The 19,516-nt window shown below is 41.6% G+C and overlaps 1 protein-coding gene across 1 annotated transcript in view; it reads right to left on the bottom strand.

Moving 5' to 3' along the window:
* Positions 1 to 19,079, bottom strand: part of pgbd5 (piggyBac transposable element derived 5) — a 69,653-nt gene extending 50,574 nt beyond the window's left edge. Inside the window, exons 1-2 of the mRNA XM_072558902.1 lie at positions 18,692 to 19,079; positions 12,012 to 12,439 (exon numbers count right to left, since the gene is read on the bottom strand). Of these exons, the coding sequence (XP_072415003.1) occupies positions 12,012 to 12,439; positions 18,692 to 19,058 (795 nt within the window). The 5' untranslated portion in view covers positions 19,059 to 19,079. The remainder of the gene's footprint in view (positions 1 to 12,011; positions 12,440 to 18,691) is intronic.
* Between the last annotated feature and the right edge of the window lie 437 nt (positions 19,080 to 19,516).

Raw genomic sequence — 19,516 nt, 5'->3', positions numbered from 1 at the left:
ACCATTGCATAACATATCACTTGTCGCCATCTCAGCACCTTCAATCCACTGAAGTCAAGAAAGCCATCTGACAGCTGTAAAACAATAGACCTACAGTGCAGATGGAATCCCCACTGAAGTACTAAAATATGGCAGAAAAGCATTTATCTGAGTCAACAATCTCACTGCATTTGCCTGGAAGGAAGAGAACATGCTGGGAGATCTCAAGCATCATTGTGACCATCAAGGACAAAAGAAATTACAGGGATTTCCTTACTGCCCACTACAGGAAAGGTGTCTGTGAGAATCTCCTCGCAGTGGCTGAAAGGCTCCTCCCAGACACTCAATGCAGCTTCTGCCCATCAACAGACATGATTTTTAGAGCACAACAAATCCAAGAAACATACACAGAACAGCACCAACTTCTGCACATGGCCTTTTTTGATCTCAAAAGACATTTGAGTTTGCCAGCCACGTGGGATTGTGGAATATCCTCCTCAAATTCAACTACCTGCAGAAATTCATCATAATTCTCTGTCTGCTTCATGATCCTCATAAACAAAGAGATTCACTACATACCCTACATGAGTACAAACTGGGGTCAAGTAGAGCTGTATCTCAAGTAGAGCTACAGATGAGGAAGGAACCACTTTGAATGGGACAACACATCCATCCTAGGACAAGCCAAACAGAGACATGCATGAGAATTCTTAGAAGCATGTCATTCCAACCAGAAGTCTATCAACAAACACCAACTTGGACCCCATCTACCACCCACTGAGAAAAAGATCAGGAAATGACATCACAACACAGGAAGTGTCACCAACCCAAGGAAACCTAAACACAAATAGAAAGCGGGTCATAACACGAGCGCTTCACCAGAGGCTCACTGGTGATGTAAGGCAAAAGTGAGGACAGCAGATGCTAGAAACCAGAGTTTATATCAGAGTGGGGCTGGAAAAGCACAGCAGGTCAGGCAGCATCCGAGGAGCAGGAAAATCGACCTTTTGGGCAAAAGCCCTTCATCAAGGGCTTTTGCCCGAAATGTCGATTTCCCTGCTCACTGGTGTTGTTACCTAGTATGGTAACGAAACATCTGCAAGGGAACCATGCAGTTCAGCTAGCAATCATTGCATTAATGCCTATCTCCATCTTCCTCACTACAACACTCCACACTCCACCCCATTATCATGAAGCTAATGTACAGGACAGACAAGAAACTGCTCAACCTTTGATTATTCCAGGCCAGAATCAAGATCATCCCAACTTTATCATCAAGCTGCAATATGGACATGACGTCTGCATGTATACACAGTCCAAGGCCGAGCTACAAACCATCGATGCATTCATTGAGGCATGAGAGAAAATAGGCCTCAGACTAAATAATCAGAAAACAAAGGCTCTCTAGCAGTCTTATACAACTGACCTCCTCAAACGTTAAAATCCAAGGCAATGTGAACTATATCTCAGGAGCCTCCCCATGTGAGCAGACATTGGAGTTGATGTTAGATTTTATCGTCAATGTACCAGTGCTGCCTTCAGATACCTGAGGTACAGAGTGTTCAATGTCGGAGATTTCAAACCCAGCAGCAACATTCTCCTGTACACATCAAAAACTTAGACCATGGGCAACAGACACGACAAATCCCTTGCAAATTATCACCAGTGCTGCCTTCACAAATCCTGCAAATCCACCAGCAGGATAGGCATACCAGAGGCATCCTCTGCCAGGCCAAAATCTCCACTAGCAAGACACTGGCCATATTCATCCAGCTGCAATGGGAAGGCCACATTGTCTGCATGGCCAACACAAGACTCTCTGAACAAGTGCTCTACTCAGAGCTCTGCAACAGTAAGTTATCACTAGGAGGGCAAAGGAAACACCACTAAGACACCCTGAAAGCCTCCCTAAACAAATGTATGATCCCCAACCACATGTGGGACCTACTTGCCCTAGAATGCATAGACTGGAGCAGCATTCACAAAGACATCAACCACTTTGAGTATCACCGAGTGGAGCCTATGGAAGCCAAGTGCAAGCAAGCAGAAAGAGCAAACTGAATCCAAAGCATCCCACTCTCCCATCTCATGATGCATCACCTGACCCACCTACAGTCCTAGGATTAGACTATTTAGGCACCACAGAACCTACCACCCTGGAGTGGAAACAGGTCATCTTCCACCCAGAGGGCCTGTCAAAGAAAGAACAATATGCAATATAGTCACCAACAATATTACCCCTTGACAATTCCAACAGATGGACAGCAATGGTAACCAGTTGTCAAATAGATCCAATCTGAAACTGCTTGTCTACATTCAGCAAGCTAGTTCTCAATCCAGCTCGATATATTATTGTTAGTACAGTATAGAAGTAGTCTTTGACCTTATCGGAAAGCCCCTTGTGTAGTACTTTGACAAAAGCTTGTGGAAGTCAAGGTAGAGAATGTCTATTGGGCCTCTTTGGTGCATTGTTCTAGCAAGTATATTTATGAACCCCTCACTAAATGAGGTTTTGTGTACCTTCTTTGTACCATGCAATGAATCAGCAATTTATTCAGAGAGAATGCTGGACAATAACCTGATCAGTATCTATTTTAAGGCTTGGCAGGCTCTCTGTATAATGGGTCCTTGTTAGTAAAGAGTTCTTTTATTGATGGTACTTTCAGAATAAATAGTTTTTTTCTCTTCAAAAATGATTTTAAAGTCGCCTAGAATTCATGTACATTTTATAAGCTGCTCAAATCTGAAAATGCAGTAGCTTTTTGAACATCCATCAGGAGAGAAATTCTCTCTTTTCCTCAAATAATCATTTAATAATTCTATTGATAATGAATATTGCCTGCTATTCAGGTAGCGTAGACATTCCTTTTCTTCAGTTGGGTAAAGAATTTGGGGCAAAAATGTAACTTGCAGAATACTTATAAGTAGTGCATTCTTGTGCAACCCCATATTATAGAAAATTGCACTTTAGAAAGAGCACTTAAAATGCTGGAGATGTAATCATGTTACAGCCAACACGTTTTAAAAGTTTGCGCTTTAGAAACAGTGTCCCCAATTTGTCAATCGCATTACAGCAAATTCACGTTAATAAAATGCGCATTATAGCAGAATGACCTGTAGTTAGAACTACAGTGACTAGAGATTGACCTCCTTCAGATTTTTAAGATAATGAAGAGAACAAGGTTTTATTACAAGTAACTAGGTTAGAGAGGACCAGGGGTTACAACTGCAAGTTGTATAAACCAGAGCTAAGTCAGGTCCTGGTTAGTTTCCCAGAGAAATGTGGAATTCTGCAACAAAATGCCATTTTGCAGTGTGAATTCCTTCAAGTGAGATTTCTGACTGGGGTGATGATTATCTTTTTAAAAAGTATTTGTCTCCAGGACTAATTTTAATTGCCTAGATGGGCTGGAGGGGATTTTCCCAGATTTTCTCACAACTTGTTCTGAGTATTTATCTGACCTTTTAATTTGGTGTAAAGTGTGCATGTTGTGGTGCATAGGGAATTGTTAAGGTTTGTTTTTCTGTCATTCTGTCTTTTTGAGTTCTGAAATAGCAAATTAGGTGTAATGCTTTTAGTAACTATTTTGCTCAATGTTTTTTCTTTGAAAGCCCTTCCAGGTTGCTCAATTAATCTATGGGATTATTTTCCCAATTTTGGGATAAATCCCCAGATAGAGTCAGAGATGTAAGCACGGAAACAGACCTTGTTGATTTACCCTATTCAGGTCCCTCATGATTTTATAAATCTTTATAAGGTTTATAAACCTCCGACGCTCCAGGGAAAAACAGCCCCAGCCTATTCAGCCTCTCCCTATAGCTCAAACCCTCCAACCCAGGCAACATCTTTGTAAATCTTTTAGACAATAGACAATAGACAATAGATGCAGGAGTAGGCCATTCAGCCCTTCGAGCCTGCACCGCCATTCAATATGATCATGGCTGATCATTCCCAATCAGTATCCTGTTCCAGCCTTATCTCCATAACCCTTGATTCCACTATCCTTGAGAGCTCTATCCAATTCTTTCTTAAATGAATCCAGAGACTGGGCCTCCACTGCCCTCTGGGGCAGAGCATTCCACACAGCCACCACTCTCTGGGTGAAGAAGTTTATCCTCATCTCTGTCCTAAATGGTCTACCCCGTATTTTTAAGTTGTGTCCTCTGGTTCTGCACTCCCCCATCAGCGGAAATATGTTTCCTCCTGCCAGAGTGTCCAATCCTTTCATAATCCTATACGTTTCAATCAGATCCCCTCTCAGTCTTCTAAACTCAAGCCCAGTCGCTTCAGTCTTTCCGTGTAAGGCAATCCTGCCATTCCAGGAATTGACCTCGTGAACCTACGCTGCACTCCCTCAATAGCCAGAATGTCTTTCCTCAAATTTGGAGACCAGAACTGTACACAGTACTCCAGGTGTGGTCTCACCAGGGCCCTGTACAGCTGCAGAAGCACCTCTTTGCTTCTATACTCAATCCCTCTTGTTATGAAGGCCAGCATGCTATTAGCCTTCTTCACGACCTGCTGTACCTGCATGCTTGCCTTCATTGACTGGTGGACAAGAACACCCAGATCTCTCTGAACAGCCCCTTTACCTAATTTGATACCATTGAGGTAGTAATCTGCCTTCCTGTTCTTGCCACCAAAGTGGATAACCATACATTTATCCACATTAAACTGCATCTGCCATGCATCTGCCCACTCACCCAACTTACAGGACACCCTGTAATCTCCTAACGTCCTCGTCACATTTCACCCTACCACCCAGTTTTGTATCATCAGCAAATTTGCTAATGTTATTGCTGATACCATCTTCTATATCATTTACATATATTGCAAAAAGCTGCGGTCCCAGCACGGATCCCTGCGGTACCCCACTGGTCACTGCCTGCCATTCCGAAATGGAGCCGTTAATCACTACCCTTTGTTTCCTATTAGCCAACCAATTCTCTATCCAATCTAGTACTTTGCCCCCAATACCGTGCGCCCTAATTTTACTCACTAACCTCTTGTGTGGGACTTTATCAAAAGCTTTCTGAAAGTCCAGGTACACTACATCCACTGGATCTCCCTCGTCCATCTTCCGAGTTACATCCTCAAAAAATTCAAGAAGATTAGTCAAGCATGATTTCCCCTTCATAAATCCATGCTGACTCTGTCCTATCCTGTTACTATTATCCAGATGTGCCGTAATTTCATCCTTTATAATAGACTCCAGCATCTTTCCCACCACTGAGGTCAGACTAACTGGTCTATAAATTTCCCGCTTTCTCCTGCCCACCCTTCTTAAAAAGTGGCACAACATTAGCCGCCCTCCAATCCTCAGGAACCGACCCCGATTCTATTGAACTCTGGAAAATAATCACCAGCGCATCCACGATTTCCCGAGCCACCTCCTTCAGTACCCTGGGATGCAGGCCATCAGGTCCCGGAGACTTATCAACCTTCAGACCTAACAGTCTCTCCAACACCAAATCCTGGCAAATATAAATTCCCTTAAGTTCAGGTCCTTCAGCCACTGTTACCTCAGGGAGATTGCTTGTGTCTTCCCCAGTGAACACAGATCTGAAGTACCCATTTAATTCCTCTGCCATTTCTTCGTTCCCAGTAATATCCCTGTTTCTGTCTTCAAGGGCCCAATTTTTGTCCTAACCATTTTTTTGCCTTGGATATACCTAATAAAGCTTTTACTATCCTCCTTTATATTCTTGGCCAGTTTACCTTCGTACCTCATTTTTTCTCTGCGTATTTCCTTCTTACTAATCCTCTGTTGTTCTTTAAAAGCTTCCCAGTCCTCAGTTTTCCCACTTATCTTCGCTAAGTTATACTTTTTCTCTTTTAACTTTATATGTTTCTTTACTTCCCTCGTCAGCCACGCCCGCCCATGTCCTGGGATCTTTCTTCCTTTTAGGAATGAACTGATCCTGCAACTTCTGCATTATACACAGAAATATCTGCCATTGTTCCTCCACGGTCTTCCCTGTTAAGGTATTGCACCATTGAACTTTGGCCAGTTGCTCCCTCATAGCTCCATATTTCCCTTTATTCAACTGAAATATTGTCACTTCCGATTGTACCATTTTGTTCCGATTCTGAACCATTTCAAGTTTCACAACATCCTTCTAACAGGAGGGAGACGAGAATTGCACATAATATTCCAAAAGTGGCTAGATCAATGTCTTGTACAGCAGCAACATGACCTCCTAACTCAAATGCTCAATGCTCTGACCAATGAAGGAAATCATACTAAATGCCTTCTTCACTATCCTATCTACCAGAGACTCTACTTTCGAGGAACTATGAACCTGCACTCCAAGGTCTCTTTGTTTGGCAGCACTCCCCAGCATTTTAACATTGTCCTATCCTGTTTTGCCTTTCCAATATGCAGCACCTCACGTTTTTCTAAATTAAATTCCATCTGCCACTCCTCAGCCCGTTGGCCCATCTGATCAAGATCCCGTTGTAATCGGAGGTAACCTCCTTCGTTTTCCGCTACACCTCCAATTTTGGTGTCATCTGCAAACTTAATAACTATACCTATGTTTACATCCAAACCATTTACATAATGACAAAAAGCAGTGGACCCAGCACCAATCCTTGTGGGACACCACTGGCACAGGCCTCCAGTCTGAAAAACAACCCACCACCCTGTCTTCTATCTCTGAGCCAGTTCTGTATCAAAATGGCTATTTCTCCCTGTATTCCATGAGATCTAACTTTGCTAACCAGTCTCCCAAGGGGAACCTTGTCAAACGCTTAACTCAAGTCCACACAGATCACGTCCACTGCTCTGCCCTCATCAATCCTCTTTGTTACTTCTTCAAAAAGACTCAATCAAGTTCACGAGACATGATTTCCCATGCACAAAGCCATGTTGACTATTCTTAGTCAGTCCTTGCCTTTCCAAATACATTTGCATCCTGTTCCTCAGGATTCCCTCCAACTTTCCCACCACTAATGTTAGGCTCACTGGTCTATAGTTCCCTGGATCGTCTTTTCCACCTTTCTTAAATAGTAGCGCCATGTTAGCCAACCTCCAGTCTTCTGGCACCTCACCCGTGACTATTGATGATACAAATATCTCAGCCAGGGGCCCAACAATAACTTCCCTAGTTTTCCAGAGTTCTTGGATACCCGATCAGGTCCTAGGAATTTATCCATCTATGTGTTTCAAGACATCCAGCACTGCCACCTCTGTAATATGGACATTTTTCAATATATCAACATCTATATAGAATAGGGAAATAGATGTTGACATTTTTTAAAATGTCCTTCTCCACAGCAAGCACTGATGCAAAAAAATCATTTAGTATCTCCCCCATCTCCTGCAGTTCCACACATAGGCAGCCTTGCTGATCTTTGAGGGGTCCTATTCTCTCCCTAGTTACCCTTTTGCCCTTAATGTATTCATAAAATCCATTCGGATTCTCCAAACCCTATTTGCCAAAGCTATCTCATGTCCTCTTTTTGCCCTCCTGATTTCCCTCTTAAGTATACTCCTGCTGCCTTTATACTCTAAGGATTCACTCGATCTGTGCAGACTATACCTGACTATTTGTTTCCTTCTTTTTCTTAAACAAAACCTTAATTTCTCTCGTCATCCAGCATTCCCCGTATCTACCAGCTTTGCCTTTCACCTTAACTGTAACATACTGTCTCTGGACTCTTGTTATCTCATTTTTGAATGCTTCCCATTTTCCAGCCATCCCTTTACCTGCAAACAAAGCCCCCAATCAACTTTTGAAAGTTCTTGCCTAATACTGTCAAAATTGGCCTTCCTCCAATTTAGAACTTCAACTTTTAGATCTGGTCTATCTTTTTCATCACTATTTTAATAGAATTGTGGTTGCTGACCCCAAAGTGCTCCCTCACTGATGCCTCAGTCACTTGGCCTGCCTTATTTCCCAAGAGTATGTCAAGTTTTGTACCTTCTCTAATAGGTACATCCACATACTGAATCTGAAAGTTTTCTTGTACACACTTAAATTCCTCTCCACCTAAGTTTTTAAGACTATAGCAGCTCCAGTCTACGTTTGGAAAGTTAAAATCCACTACTATTACCACCCTATTATTCTTACAGGTAACCGAAATCTCTTTACAAACTAGTTTCTTGATTTCCTACCGACTATTGGGGGTCTATAGTACAATTCCCAATAAGGTGATCATCCCTTTCTTATTTCTCAGTTCCACTAAAAAACTTCCCTGGAAGTATTCCCAGGAACATCCATAATGTTATCCCTTACCAAAAATGCCACTCCCCCTCCTCTCTTGCCCCCCTTTCTATCATTTCTATAGCATTTATATCCTGGAACATTCAGTTGCCAGCTCTGTCCATCCCTAAGCCATGTCTCTATAATAGCCCAGACTCATGTTCCTAACCATGCCCAGAGTTAATCTGTCTTACCATTAGTTCTCTTGTATTGAAGTAAATGGAGTTTAATTTACCTTGTTCTCTGCTTTGTTCCTACCGGACTTGACTGACTTGCTTCTTTTCCCAACTATACCAGTCTCAGACCAATCTCTTTGCTCACCATCACCCCGGTTCCCACCCACCAATTCCCATCCCACCATGGCCTTACTAGTTTAAATCCTCCCAAACAGCTCTAACAAATCTCCCTGCCAGAATACTAGTCCCCTTCCATTTCAGGTGCAATCTGCCATTCTTAAACAGGTCACTTCTACCCCAGAAGAGATTCCAATGATCCAAAAATGTGAACCCTTCTCCCCTGCACCTGCTCCTCAGCCACTCATTCATCTGCTCTATTCTCTTATTCCTACCTTCACTAGCTTGTGGCATCGAGACTAATCGAGATATTACCACCCTAGAGGACCTCCTTTTTAAATTCCTGCCTAACGTCCTACATTGCCCCTTCGGAATCTCATTCTTTTCCCTTCCTATGTTGTTAGTTCCAATGTGTACAATGATCTCCTGCTGGTCCAACTCCCCTTTGAGAATATTCGGCACTCTCTCAGAGATATGCTTGATCCTGACACCAGGGAGACAACGCACCATTCTAATTTCTTGTTGTCAGAGGCACAGATGGATGCTTCTGTGCCCGATTAGAAAGTTCCCTATCACAATCAATTGCTTGAAACTTGACAGACCCCTTGTTACACTAGAGACATTCTCGGTATCAGAAACTTAGCTATTCATGCTACATTCCTGAGAGTCCATCAGCCCCTACATATTCCGAAATAAAACCACAGGAAACTCCTGGCCATAATCCATCTACTAACTGTATCTGGGTTTTTCTCCCTTCCTGTAACTACCATCCATCACACTCCCAACTCCTGTAAATTCCTTATTGCCTCTAGCTGCCTCTCCATCTGATCCATGCAATCTGATAGGATTGGCAACCAAACACACTTACTGCTGACGTAATCGTCAGTAATGTGGAAATTCTCCCTAATCTTCCACATCCGGCAGGAAGAGCACATTACTCAATTAACTGCCATCTTTGCACTTTAACAATTTATAGAAAATAGCACAGTCTTACTGATTTAAAACACTGCTCCAGGCTAACTTAGTGTCTATGGCTTACAGTTTTAAATTTTATTCAAGAGACAGATCTCAATAAAACATAACCAAAAAGAATCCATTCTAATCACTTAAAGTCAGCAAGGTTACACTTAAAAACCATGCACTTATCTGCTCCTGTGCTGAGAGTACTCCCACACAGCTTCCTCCAAGGTCAGCTGTGAACTTCGGTGTTTGTTAATTTTTCTCAGACGCACTCCGATGTCCAGAAATACTTTAACTCAAAACACTCAAGGCAGTAGCATGCACATTCACTGCTGTGTCAGACAGCAATATAGGTTTCTTTCTCTGTCTGTCTCTCTCTCTCTCTCTCTCTCTCTCTCTCTCACACACACACACACTGCCTTTGTTCTTTCCTCCTTTCTAAAAGTGCCATTGTTTTGATTCCCTCCCTCCCCCCGGCCAAAGTTCCAAAATGATGTAACAGCTTATAACACACTAATTATTGCTCTTAGAATTTGAGGAAGTCACCTGCAACACCTAAAATACCTCAAAGAAGCAGCTCTTACAGCCACAATTTTTTCCCGTCCTCCATCTTGGATTATCCAGAATCTATGCTAGTAAGCAGACTCTACAAAGTCATTGTCATGTCCAGTGGCTTCATGGAGGATGAGTCAATCCAATTTGTTTCCATTTATGAGTTATTGTAGTGTTTAACTGATTGGCTTGCAAGAGGGCATTTAAGAGTGAACTACACTTCTGGATCTGGGTTCACACATCTGTAGGCCAGACTAGGTGAATCTTTCCTTTTGAAGGGACAGTGAACCAGATAGGTTTTTACAATAATCAACAACGGTTTCACAGTCACATTTGACTAGCTTTTAATTCCAGATTTTTTGTTTGTAAACTGAATTTAAATTTCACCATCTACCATGGTGAAATTTGAACTCCCTTGAGCATTAACCCAGGTGTCTGAATTACTAGTGGAGGGACACTGCCACCATGCCCTACCTCCCTTCAATGACTGTGAATAGTAATTCTTGACTGAGGTAAAAACATTTCAGAGTTGCTGATAATGTTACACATTTCCAATTACTGAGGAAAAAAACAGAATCATTACTAATAGTTGTCCCAAAAAAAAATTCAGAACAGTTCTACAATCAGAAATAATTCACAAGACATAAGGTGCTTAATCAAAAAATGAGATTCTATTACTTGCACTTGCGTTGAGCTTCATTGAAACAGTGCAAAAGGCTAAATAATGAGGTCGAAGTGAGAGGGGGCAGAGAAATATCTTTTTTTAAAATCAAACTAAAGTTTCGGGACCATAGTTATGGACTGAATGGTGGTATTCTGCAAAGTGGACGTCTAATGTTGGGGATCAGCATCACAGGCAGAAATATACTAGTCTAAATTGAAATTTGCATAAGTACACTGCCATGGTACCTGGAAGAATGCTTGGTATCTTAAAGAGTGATCAAAAAGGACAGGTGTTCATGGGAAGGTGAAGTGGTAGTGGTGACTGAGGAACAGAGCAGGGTATCAACGGAGGAACATTTAACATGCTTTTCAGACATGGATGGATTTGGTGAGTAGTGAATAAAGTTGCTCACTTAATCAGTTTGTTTCAATAATCAATGGAATCAGTAGTTATTACTAACTTTTACACAACTAAGAAAGAGCAATATAAAATAAATACATGCACAACTAAGTAGTCAGTAGATGAGAAGAAAGTCTATTGGTGACAACCAAAACAAAATCCTGAGGACAGTGTATTGGAGGATAAGGAACGCAAAATGAAAAGTATGAAGCAAAGTACTGGCAAGAGCAATCCTGGGCTAAAAAAAAAGTAGGACATTTCACAATTTCTGGCACTATCCTAGAGTTATCAGCTTTTCCTGGTTTTATAATGATGATAGCTTTCAGATCAAACATTCCAGAGGAAAAAATAGATAAAACAAATCAAGTTATTGCGCCAGCATGTAAAGATGCATGAAGTATTACCAAATAACCAACCATTATTCATCAGCCTGAAATGATTTTTTTTTGAGATTTCTGTCTTGGGTTAATTTTCTTCCCCCATAGTATGTATGCAGAATGTCAGCGTGGGCCTCCACTGAAGCAATTGGAGAGCCAAACAATTCCAAGAGCAGTAAGGTTTTCCCAAACCCCTAAAACCACAAAGCTCCCTCCAATCAATATTCCTCTCCTTGTGCAGATGCACTGAGCTTCCGCTGGCAATTAGGCCAGATTTAGAACTCCATCTGCTGAATCTCAGCAGCAAGCCAACAATAAGGCATACAGGGCTGCTGTGCTAGGATTCATCCATGGTTAGTGCACTGCATGGTACAAAGACTGTTAGAACATAGTGCCATGGAAGAAAATCAATTCTTTTATACATCTCAGTGCTAATGGGGAATACACAGGACAGCATATATAACAATTATCAGGTAAATTCTATAGATTTCGATATCATTAAACAATCTTTCTGAAATCAAATTAGAAATGGATACTCAAGCAAAAGTGCATAGTTCAGAGTGACACTGATGACAGTACCTGTGTTTGAGATGGCTTGAATGCAGTATCAAATGTCATTTGTAGGCAATCCAAAAAAGGCTGAATTTTATACAATCCATGCGTTGTCTGGCTGGAGCGAAATGCTACAATGTGGAAGTACTTCAGGATCTTTTCAAATCTCATTTGTGTCATCATCAGTGCAATGCTCTTGTTGCTGTAAAATCCACCGCTCCATATGCTGAGGACAGATTCGCAGTGGTGAATGCTAGTGGAGATCATATATCCCAAAAATGTTTTCATCTCTGGAAGACTAACATCACTCCAACCTTCATCACAACCAAATCTTTCCTGGTACTTTTTGGCATACATATTTGTTTGAACAACCATGTTCCTTATAACATTATCAGGGACAAAGAGCTGAAAGAAGTCAATTGCACTTGCATTTAGTGGCATCTGATGTACGGGACCTGTAGCAAGAATAAGCAAGAAACAAATGTCTTGGGTTACTTTTCAGTGAAACGCGTAAAAATCTGTAATTGGTTGCATAAGTACAATCATTCACAAAAGCAACACAGCGTTTTTGGATTTTACCATCCAATCAATTTGATCTGTACTACTTATTGACAATTATATTTTAGGAAAGTACATAACTGCCTTCTTAGCTTTAAGTCAATAATTGCCATGCCATGGTTATTCTCCCTTCTATTATTTAATAATGCTCTAGTTAGTCCTCACTTAGACTGCAATACTGTATTCATCAGGAGGGATTTAGCAGCCAGGGCAGTGTGTAATGCAGGTTCACCAGAATGATACAACGTTTAAAAGAGTTAAATTGAGGACAAACTGTACAGATTAATTGTGTATTCCCTCAAATATAATTTCAAGGGTTTAAAATTATTAGAGGAGTTCATAGGGTAGGAGACAGAAACTGTTTGCTCTAACACGACAGTCCAAACAAGGGATGATAACTAAAAAATTAAAATTAGGATATTCAGAGGTAATTTTAGAAAAGCTACACATGAAGCAAACTTGGAACTTTCTCAATCTAAAAACTGTTGGGGTGATTGGGGAAAATAAAAATGTCAAAATTAAAAACAGACAAATATCTACTAGGCAATTATTGGGGATTAAGTAATATACAATCAAGACAAGAAGATAGATGTAAATTCAAATTGACCAGCACAACAGGTTCAAAAGATAAAATTTGTGTTCCTGTCTTTAAAATATGAAAACAAAAACTGCTCTAAACATCATACACAGTATCATTGAGATTGAATCAAAGAATCATTGAGATTGAATCAAAGAATAGTACAGCACAGGTAGTCATTTGGCCCATTTTCTTTTTGCTCTTTCAATGGGCAATCCATTAAGCCCACACCCCTGCTCGGTCACCATATCAATCTTTTTGTCCATTTTGTTGAAATCTCAAATGTTCCCAATTCCCAGATCTGCTATTTCTTTTAGCAAATCTGCATGCCACTTTCTGGGATCTGGTGCTATCCCTGACTCAATCTCGAGTGCAGAATAGCAAGCCAGCAACTGCGCTAGACATACCTAAAATTATCTATGTAATCTGATGCTAAAACAGAATGCACACACATACAAACTCTGAATTGAGATCAGGAGTACGCTATCTGGTCCCTTGTGTTTGCTCTGCCATTCAGCAAGACCATGGCTGATTTGATTGTGGTCTCAATCCCAGAAATCCATTGACTTCCTAGTTAGTCACAAATCTATTTACTCATGCCTTAAAATGTGCAATGACTCTCCCACTTTCCGGGGAAGAGAATTCCACAAATTCTTAACCCCAAAGAATACAGTCTTATCTCCATTCTTATTTTTAAACTGTGCCTTCTTGTTCTCGTCTCTTCCATAAGGGAACATATACTTTCAAGTTCTTGCAGATCTTGGATGTTTCAGTGAGATCACTTCCCACTATTCTGAACTCAATGAATACAGCCCCAACCCCATACAAAAAAATAATCCTGTCATCCCAAGGATCAGTCAAGTGAATTTTCTCTGAACTGCTACCAATGCAATTACGTCCTTTCTTAGATACAGGGACCAAGCTGTATAAAACACTCTAGATGAGGTCTCACCAATGTCCAGCACAACAGTAGCAAAACATCAATATTTGTATTTTCCATCCTCCAATAATAAACATCAACAATTCAATTCCTAATCACTTGCAGCATTTTCACACTAAATATTTGAGACTGATGTACCAAGATACACAGATCCTTCTGAACTTCAGTTCTTCAATTTTACTATTTAAATAACATACTTCTTTTTATTTTGTTTGCCAAAATGGACAAGTTCATACTTTCTACATTATACCTAATTTGCCTCTTATTTAACTTATCTATATTCATTTGCAGATTCTACGTCTTCCTCACAAACTGTTAAACAGTGGAAACACCAAAGTGAAAACAGAATAAATTAATTCTGCAATGAATAAATAAAATCAAAGCTCTTCAGTTAACAAACATCCATCAGCACATCAGTGCAAGAGAGAAATTGAAGCATTAACAACTAGTAAGAAGTGCCAAGTCAATAATGCATTAACCTCTTTCTTCAAGCCCCTGCATCACAGATGTCAATCTTCGACCATGTGATATCCAGAGACAGAAGATGGCACCGAATACAGCAAAGGCTACGACCATGCAACATTCCAACAATAGTACTGAAAGACATGCTCCATAACTAGCTAAAAACCTAGCTATGTTCCAGTACAGATGCAACTCTATTTACCTGACAGGGTGGCAGAGTGCCTTGTTCAAAAAAGCAGCATGACTGCTCCATCATTCTACTACTGATTAAAGTAAGAGGGTGTAATTGACACGATCAAGCAGCACTGTACTGCAGGTACCCTAAAGTTTTCTTCAAATATAGACAAAAGAGCTGAATTCATTAGTTCTGGTAAGAATGATTGCCCTCAATAGCAAACCCTCAATTGACTAAATTAAGGAGCTCAAAAAGACACAAGTCAATGGAACGTCATCCTACTGGAGTCATATCTAGCATGAAGAAAGGTAATTGTGGATATTGAGGTCCATCATTCTCATGCTGTTGATGCAGGAGTTTCCCATAATAGTGTCTAGACCCAACAACATCTATGACCTATCTTTAATGTAAGAACTGGGGTTGTTCACTAGAATTGCACAATGTTCAGTATTGTTTGCAACTCAAATCCTGAAAGGGACCATGGCCACATATGGCAAGACCTGCACATCATCTTTTTCCCCTAAGCAAACTGTTCAGAGATGTTATCACACACCTTCTGGAGCAGGTGGGACTTAAACCCAGGTCTCAGGTCACAACCACAATGCCACAAGAGGGCCCCCAATACTTGGACAATATTAGAAATTAGTTTGACAAGTAATAAGCAACTTTCACAAGTGCCTGGCAATGATCATTTCTAACATGAGAAAATATAACTATTTCCTCTTACTATTCAATAGCATACCATTGCTAAACACTATTAACAACACCTTAAAGTTTATTCTTAGACACTTAAATCAACCATGAAATTAAAAAGAGAAATTGCTGGGAAAACTCAACAGGTTTAGCAGCATTTGAGAATAGAAAGCATAAGTAAGGTCTTGGGTCCAGTGACCCCTCTTCAGAAGGGTCACCTCAAAATACAGAAGGCAAGCAATGGAGAAAAATCACATGTAGAAGTTTATGCAGAAAGCACAAAATTGGGGAGGAATTGCTTCTCCATTTGTGGCTGGTTCTCTCTCACACTTACTAATGATGGAAAGTAACTGGTGATAATGAGGGAACTATAGGGAGGACTGCCAGGCAAGGGGAGGAGAGGGTGGTTGGAAGGCAGAGAAGAGGAGTTTGAGAACAGCTTTAAATCCATCATAAAGGATTACACAGTGAAATGGCTGCCAGAGAAAAGTGAAATGACAGATAATGAAACCCTTGTAAGTAAGTGTGGAATTTCTAAGTTAAGACTGCATACAGTTAGGAGTTACTTTACTATGAAAATGCAACAGTAGCTTTATAATGAATAGCATGCGAATTGTTAAATATCATTCTAAAATGCAGTAACTGTCTGGTTAAAATGTTCCAGCTTTGTGCATGTGATTTAAATACATGAGGAGGTGGTGGTTTTGCTGGACTAGTAAACATCAACTTCAGGCTAATGCTTGAAGTCATCTCTACTTGAAATGTTAGCTTACTGTCTCTCCACAGATACTGCCTGATCCACTGTTATCTCCAGCATTTGTTGTTTTCAATACAAATTTCAGCATCTTCAGTAACATTCTCCTATAATGTTCTGAAGACATGGATTCAAATCCCACCATGACAGATAGTGATTTCAAATTAAAAGAACAAACTTAACCACTAAGTTTTGTAAAAATATCTGGTTCACATGATCTTTAGGATTTTTACTTAGTCTTGCCTACATCCAGACCCACAGCAACATAGTTGACTCAAATGCCTACTGGTCATTTAGCAATGGGCAATAAACTGCTCTAACCAGCAATATACAGGGTTTGCTTATTTTTTTTAAATTCATCTATTTTTCTAATCAACCTGTTCAGAGATGTTTTTACACAACTCTGGAGCTGATGGGACCTGAACCCTATCTTCCCAGTCCAGGGGTAGGGACATTGTATCAAAAGAGAGCAGCTAGGTGTCTGTTTTTTTCTCTTACTTAATCTATTTTTGTAATAAACCTGTTCAGTTATTATATACCTCTAGATGGGGTATGAACCTGGATGTCTCAGTTCAGGGTAAGGACACTACCACTGTTCCACAAGAGGGCCCCCTATAAATAGTGCTGTGAGATACATGATCACAGTGCCAGTTATTTTACAAAATACTATTGTTAATGTGTCCCACCTTTTGTCAATGTAAGACAAGGAAGTTTCATGCTTTTCTTAGTGTTCTATGGTTTTACATTTAGTGGACAATTAAAAGAAGTGCTGAACAGTTTCAGTTAGAAGAGAAGAGTCTTTCAGCAAAATAAGATGTATGCAGAGAAGAACAGAAGATTAACAGGTATACACTTTACAGAATAAAGAATAGGACTTGGGCAAAGAGCCCGGCCAGGGCTTGAGGGATAGAAATAAAGATGCAGAATAAGGGAAAGTCTTAGACAGGTAAAAACAGTGGGTGATGTACATACTGTGGGAACAAAGTAAATATTTTATGTACGATTGCAAATTAATCATAAAAATTGAATGTGACACTCCAGGTGTATAAAATGAGAATTTATGGGTTTTTCCCCAAGAGTTCAGTCAGACTGCCTGAAGTTTGGTTCTTCCAGCATGCTCTTGAATAAACAATTATAATTTGTAATCAAGTGTGTGGTGCTGGAAAAGCATAGCAGGTCAGACAGTATCCCAGGAGTAGGAGAATCGACGTTTTGGGCAAGAACCCTTCAATTCCTTCAATTCTCCACCATCTGCAGTCCTCACTTTCTCATACTTAAATTATAATCTGTACCCGAGTCTCCTGGTGAATTGTGAAATTGTACCACAACAGTTGATATGGAAATTATTGATGCCTACTTCTAATTTGAGTTTAAGTACTCTATTTAGCAACACAAATACAGGAGAGTGTTAGATCGCGACTGCGAGTTAGCAGAGGCAAAACGTAGGCCTCAAGCCAAACAAAAAATTTTTGACCCATGATCTCAACAATTACAAAACTGGCAGAGGGTGGGAGGGAACTGACGGAACTCTGAGATAAGCAAGAAGCCTATAAAATAAATTATTTTAGCATTACAGCTACTTATGAGCAACAAGTAAACGGGCTGCATTGAAAGTCCTCATGACAGCTGTTAACTCACGAATGCATAGAATTGAAAGTGAACAAACTAAAATCATAATGTATCAGTGTAGATCATAAATGTGCAACAAAATAAATTCTATACTTAGGAAGATACAGAATTTAGTCTTCGCATTATTTCTCTCCAATCTACCCTCAAGAATTCAACCCTATCTAATAAATTTCTGCAGAATGTGATAACCATATAACAATCCGAGGCTATATAATGAAAACATTTATTTCCGACCGACAGTTCCATCTTGATAGCTTAACAAGCAAAATAAACAAATCCAAAAGGACACCGAAGCAGTTCCAACATCTTAATGAGTGCCCAGCGAAAGCGAACTGTCTGAGATAAATCATTCACAGCTATAGTTCAATCAGATTGTAAAACTGTGTACGAAAAATTGCATCCTATGATGCAACATGAATCAGAGATTGGACCAACCGAGCGTCAGCGATTGAGAATTTCCCTGGTTATTCACACAGAAACATCACTTAAGTATTTGATACATTGACGACAACATCCCAGCTGAGCCAGCAGAGGGGGAATACAGGAAATCTACCCAACCAACCCTTGAAGCTCAAATCCCCCAGCACGGGGATAGTTGGAAGAGAAACAGAGAGAGGGTGGGAGGGTCGCTAGTTCTGCGGGGGAAATGCGGCTCTTCAGGAAGGGTGGGGAGCGGATTCCGCAAACATCCCGGAGATGCAGGTGGAAAGCAGACTGAAGCAACCACCCACTCAGCCCCAGAGGTGTTGCAGCTCCCTGGCAACTGGAGCGGAGGCAGCGATCCGGAAAAGCGACACCACAATAAGAAGAGGAACCACGGAGTCACCGACCCCAGGGCGGACCGGCTGGTCAGACCCGCACACACCCCCGGGGGCTGGCCCTGGGACCCCGTCCACGGTTGAAATCCCCGATATCTTACCCGCCGAGTCGACGTACGGAGGGAACGCGACGTCCTTCAGCCGCTCGGTCCATCCCGCCGCGTCCTCTCCATCTCCCGACTCTGAGGTGGGCTGTCCGGTGACCTCGGGCCTCCTGCCCCCGGTCCCCGCTTCCCGCACCATAACATCCCCCTCCTCCTCCTCCTCCTCCCAGTCGGACTGCGAACTGCCAGCCGAGGTGCTGTAAAATGGATTGTCATCGCTGCTGCTGTCGCCACCCGATTCCCCGAACACATCGTCGGAGATCTGTAGGCTCTGGTAGCGGGACCGAGCAGCCCGGAGCCGGGATAGGGAGAGAGCTTTCCGCCGGGCCGCAGCTGCGGCCGCTGCCACCTCCTCGGTCGCCATGGAAATGAAGGGGAAGCGCCCGCTCCCTCACTGCGCATGAGCACCTCCGGCCCCGGGGTGGGAGGGGAGGGAGCCCGTGGAAAGGGCGGAGCTTCAGAGTGGGCGTGTCTATAATTAAATGGGTGGAGCCTTAGGGCGACCGCCCTCAAAGTAGTGGTGGGGATGGGTGTGTGTGGTGTGTGAGTGGAGTAGAGTAGAGAGTAGAGTGAGAGAGTTGGGGGGGGGTGGGGGTTGTTTCTATGGAGAAAGTGGTCTCTGTTGGAAGAGAGAAGTCTCAATGTGAAGGGACTTCAAGCAGAGGAAGGGCTCCTCTTGGAGAAGGGCTCCTCTTGGAGAGGTAGCTCCTGGGTGGGGGCCTTCAGACCATGGTATAATTGGTATTGGTTGGGTGTGGGCATGGGGAATGACACCCCGAGTGGGTGCAGTGAGAGCCAACCTGCAACCAGTGCGGGAAGAGT

The sequence above is a fragment of the Chiloscyllium punctatum genome, chromosome 3, assembly GCF_047496795.1.
Source record: "Chiloscyllium punctatum isolate Juve2018m chromosome 3, sChiPun1.3, whole genome shotgun sequence".
NCBI lineage: Eukaryota > Metazoa > Chordata > Chondrichthyes > Orectolobiformes > Hemiscylliidae > Chiloscyllium > Chiloscyllium punctatum.
This window is presented reverse-complemented; position numbering and strand designations above follow the sequence as displayed.